This window comes from Terrapene carolina, unplaced genomic scaffold, assembly GCF_002925995.2.
Source record: "Terrapene carolina triunguis isolate 2854851 unplaced genomic scaffold, T_m_triunguis-2.0 Scaffold46087, whole genome shotgun sequence".
Taxonomy (NCBI): domain Eukaryota; kingdom Metazoa; phylum Chordata; order Testudines; family Emydidae; genus Terrapene; species Terrapene triunguis.
Genome location: NW_020710438.1, coordinates 2,409 through 7,526, shown reverse-complemented (window position 1 = coordinate 7,526; position 5,118 = coordinate 2,409). Strand labels below are relative to the sequence as shown.

General features: G+C 47.2%; 1 protein-coding gene across 1 annotated transcript; it reads left to right on the top strand.

Annotated features, from left to right (window-relative positions):
- The first annotated feature begins 491 nt into the window (after positions 1-491).
- Positions 492-3,465, top strand: LOC115271554 (zinc finger protein 684-like). Its single transcript, XM_029914390.1, has 2 exons — positions 492-620; positions 3,310-3,465. The coding sequence occupies exons 1-2, from the start codon at positions 494-496 to the stop codon at positions 3,432-3,434; spliced, it is 252 nt and encodes an 83-aa protein (XP_029770250.1). The 5' UTR covers positions 492-493; the 3' UTR covers positions 3,435-3,465.
- The last annotated feature ends 1,653 nt before the right edge of the window (positions 3,466-5,118 follow it).

Below are 5,118 nucleotides of genomic sequence, written 5' to 3'. Positions count from 1 at the left end.
AAGCTAGAGGGCCCTGCACCCCAACTCCTCAGTCAGACGTAACTCTCAGCCAGCCGGTAAAACAGAAGGTTTATTAGTCAACAGGAACACAGCGTAGGGCAGAACTTGTTAGCACAGAAATCAGTGACTTTCAGCCAAGTCTATCTTGTGGGGCGGGGAGCCCAGAGCCAGGGCTCTGGTCCTCCCCCCTGCACCCCAAACCAGCCAAGACTGACTTGCTTCCAGCTGGAGCAGCCCCCTCAAAAGTCACACACCCTTATTCCCACCACCTAGACATTGGTGCAATACACAGGGAAACTGAGGCACACACAGCATTCATGCAAAACAGTAAGATTCACATAGGCTCACATACAACATAACAAGGGAAATTCCCCACTACATCACACCCTGCCCTGCTTCTGTGCATGTTTTCCTAATTCCAGGGATAGGCCCCAGAGCAGCTGGCACTGAGTGGGAGTGGTCAGTGCTGAGCAGGATGTCTTTGTGGTTGCAGATGCCGGTGCAGTTCAAGGATGTGGCTGTGATTCTGACTGAGGCAGAGTGGTTGCTGTTGGATGAGGAGCAGAGGCAGCTGTATGGGACTGTCATGCAGGAGAATTACCGGAGCATTAGCTCACTGGGTTAGTTGGGTGATTATCCAAACTTCTTGACTCATGCGGAAGCTCTGGGCAGAGCTATCTGGAAAATCGTAAATCTTTTCCACCGAAAAATTGTTTTGAAAGAAAGTAAAAATATTTTTTTCACAAATATTTCAAGTTTTTCAACAAGAACTAAATCGTCTGTGTTTTTTCCCCATTCTTTCCTTTCTCTCCCCCATGACTTTTACTGTTTTGGTACTGGGGGAATAAACGAAAAACAAGAGAGAAAAAACAAAAACTGGAAACTCTTTTGTTGAAAAGTAGAATTTTTTTACATGGAAATCAAGTCTGTTTTTCATCCAAAAATTTTGTCGAACAAAAAAATGTTGACCAGCTCTGGCTGTGAGTAGAGCTAGACAGAAAATGGAGATTTTTTTCCCTGGAAAATTTCAGTGGAAACTAATTTTTGTTTTGGGTTTTGTATAAATTTTCAGTGAAAAAAACAAAAAATGTTGAGCAAAGCAGAAAATTTCCACTAATTTTTATGTTCAATGTCCCAATTTTAGTTGAAAATAAAGTTTGGATGGCTAGTCTTTGAGCAGTTCTCTCGGTGAGTTCTCTGCTATGCCCAGGTCTGGTGGGCTCCTGGTAGCACCGTGAGGAACCAGAATTTTTGGCTTGTGAGAAATTTCGCATTTCTAAAATTCAGACAACAAAGTCAGAAATTAGAAATTTCCCATGAAACTGAAATATTTGAAAAATTTCGTGTCAGAAGAACCAAAATGGAATTTATAAACATCTCTCAGGGAGCCAGCCAATCTTGCAGCTTCATGGTTTCCACTGAAACTTGTGTTGGAAACTTTTTCACCCATCTCTAGTTGCAGGCTATTCCCTGGTCTCTTGGGTTCCTGGTGGGAGGTGGCATTAGAATCCCAGACTAATCTTTGCACCCCTTGTTTTCAAGGAGATTGAGAAACACAATACATGCACATAAAGTATAGAACTGCTCCAAACTTTCCCATCAAAATTATTTTCTATGGAAATTGGGTTTTTCAACAAAACTGACATTTTCACAAAAACTTTCCATCAAATATGTTGGGTGTCAGCTGCTGAAAACCCCCAAATGTGTGTGTTTTCATCAAAAGCCTGAAAAGGTTAAAAAAAAGACACCCCATCCCACCCCCTGCTTTTAATCAATATTTTTTTGAAAAGTAATTTCCTGCGCACCTCTGCGATGGGCTGGAAGCAAGAATCGCTGGGTAAGACTCTCTGGCCTGGGTTATGCAGGAGCAAGTCTGGTCAAAACTCCACATTTCTGTTTCGTTTCCACATTTCAAAATTTGTTTTCACCCTGGATCAGAACAAAACCAAATATCCTTGTAATTTCCCATGAAACAGACATTCTGAACATTATTGTTTTAAAATGTGTTTTATTTTCATTTTTATATTTTTACATTATTTCATGATATACGGTGCACACGAGGACATGTACTCTTATGTCATGATTTGTAATCTTATGACATAATAGTCAAAATATTTATTTATTAAATACACTAAAGGCCATGGCTGCTTAGTACAGATTGAAATATCTTGACTTATTTTCTAGATCAAAGTGTCTCCTATTTATGTTGCAGTGAAACAGTTTGATACCTGTGGAACTAACGTGAGACGTAAATCTTGGAACTAGCATGACATTGTTGTCTCTCTTCTACCCCTTCCTGCACCCTATGTTTTGTCTATTTAGACAATGTTACTGCTGTGTAGTTGGTTGTCATGGTAACAGTTACATCATTTTTTCCTTGTATTCCTCCGTCTGTCTGTATAGATCTGTTGTCTCTTGTCATGTACTAGACTGTGAGCTTTTTCGGGTACAGACTGTCTATTTGTTGTGTGTTTGTACAGCGCCTGGCGCAATAGGGTCCTGCTCCATGACTGGGGCTCCTACGGCTTTACCATAACACAAATAATAAATAAATAAGAAACCGCAGCACAAACAGGAGACACTTTGGACTATGTCCTGTGATGCCCTGCTCATAATGTAAACAATGTAACGTAGAAAATATTCAAAACAACATTTATTTTGCAGTATTTTCATTTTTATATTTTCCAAAGAATTTTCATTTTGAAAATTATTTGCTTGTGTGGAAAATTTCCTTACGTTGAAATGGCATTGTCCAAAGGAAACATTTTTTTGTAGAAATTTACATACCTAGATCATAGAATCTCAGGGTTGGAAGGGACCTCAGGAGGTCATCTAGTCCAACCCCCTGCTCAAAGGCAACCAAAGCCCAGACAGATTTTTGCCCCAGTTCCCTTAATGGCCCCCTCAAAGATTGAATTCACATCCCTGGGTTTAGCAGGCCAATGCTCAAACCACTGAGCGATCCCTCCCTGGCTCAATGCCGCAGGCCAAACTGTCTGGATAGAATGGGCCCTGCTGGCCTTTGAACCTGTGATGCTATCCTGGGGTTCCCTATCTGAATACACGCAGGCACACATGCCCACACACACACGCTGCCTGTATTCCCTGCCTGCCTGAGCTGGGGTTCCTGCTCCAGCAGAGAGTGCTCTGGTCTGTCTCTGCAGATTCAGAGTTGTCACCGTTGGGTTGTGCCTGCCCCTCCTCCCACTGGTTGTCACACTTCCCCATTGTCCCCTCCCCAGCAGAGAGGGACCTTTGTACCAAGCCCTGGGGCTCGCTGACTGCTTCTTTTCTCTTCCCCATGGGCAGGTTGTCCGGTTCGCAAACCCGCCCTGATCTCTCAGTTGGAGCGAGGGGAGGAGCCGTGCATCCCAGATCCCCCAGCCCCTGAGGAGCAGGAGACCCAGAGGGATGTCCCAACAGGTGAGGGATGAATCAGCCAGCTCAGAAAGTAAAATCCTGGGATCCCAGCCACAAGTTCCCATGGCAGTGCCTCCTGGCTGCGTCTGCAGAGCCATGGGGTAGGCAGAGCTTAGTCACACAGCCAGGAGCTCCTGCAGCCCTGCCCCATGGCCGAATCCACTGAGCCATGCGGGAGGCAGAATCAAGACATGTTCTGCCTTTCCTTTCCACTCCTCACCACGATGAATCCAGGCGTGAGACTCTCACGGTCACCACTTCCAAGCTATTGTTACTCTGACATCCACCGGGCTTGGCTGTGCACAGCGATGCAGTAGTGCAGATAGCTGCATGATCGGGAAGTGTGGCCTGGTGCTTACTCACTGGCCTCGGATGATGAAGACCTGGCTTCTGTTTGACCTCTGACACAGACTCCCTGTGTGACCTTGGGCAAGTCATTTAGTCCCTGTGTGTGTCAGTTCCCATCTGTACACTGGGGATAACAGCCTTGCCCTGCCTCCCAGGCATGCATGTGGATAAACACATTAAGGATTGTGAGGTGCCTGCATACTATGGTGCTGGGGCCTGTCAATGCCAGAGATAGACACTTTAGAATAATAGAATCTCAGGGTTGGAAGGGACCTCAGGAGGTCATCTAGTCCAACCCCCTGCTCAAATCACAGGTGCCGACTCGGTGGGTGCTCCGGGGCTGGAGCACCCACTGGGAAAAATTGGTGGGTGCTGCACCCACCGACAACTCCCCGCCCCGCCCCCCCCGCCGCAGCTCACCTCTGCCTCCTCCCCTGAGCGCACCTTCCCTGCTTCTCCTCCCAGCGCTTGCTGCCGCGAAACAGCTGTTTCGCGGTGTAACAAGTTGTGGGAGGGAGGGGGGAGGAGGGGGACCACGGCGTGCTCAGGGGACAGGGGAGGAGACGGAGAAGAAGCGAGGCCGGGGCGGGGATTTAGGAAAGGAGTTCAATAGGGGCAGGCAGGGGGCGGAGTTGAGGCGGGGACTTTGGGGAAGGGGTTGGAATGGGGGCGGGGCAGGGGTGAATTCGGGGCGGGGCCAGGGGGCATGAGCACCCACCGGCACCGGGAGAAGTTGGCACCTATGGCTCAAAGCAGGACCAATCCCCAACTAAATCATCCCAGCCAGGGCTTTGTCAAGCCTGACCTTAAAAATCTCTAAGGAAGGAGATTCCACCGCCTCCCTAGGTAACCCATCCCAGTACTTCACCACCCTCCTAGTGAAAAAGTTTTTCCTAATATCCAACCTAAACCTCCCCCACTGCAACTTGAGACAATTACTCCTTGTTCTGTCATCTGCTACCACTGAGAACAGTCTAGATCCATCCTCTTTTGAACCCCCTTTCAGGTAGTTGAAAGCAGCTATCAAATCCCCCCTCATTCTTCTCTTCTGCAGACTAAATAATCCCAGTCCCCTCAGCCTCCCCTCATAAATCATGTGCTCCAGCCCCCTAATAGTTTTTGTTGCCCTCCGCTGGACTCTTTCCAATTTTTCCACATCCTTCTTGTAGTGTGGGGCCCCAAACTGGACACAGTACTCCAGATGAGGCCTCACCAATGTCGAATAGAGGGGAACGATCACGTCCCTCGATCTGCTGGCAATGCCCCTACTTATACAGCCCAAAATGCCGTTAGCCTTCTTGGCAACAAGGGCACACTGTTGACTCATATCCAGCTTCTTGTCCACTGTAA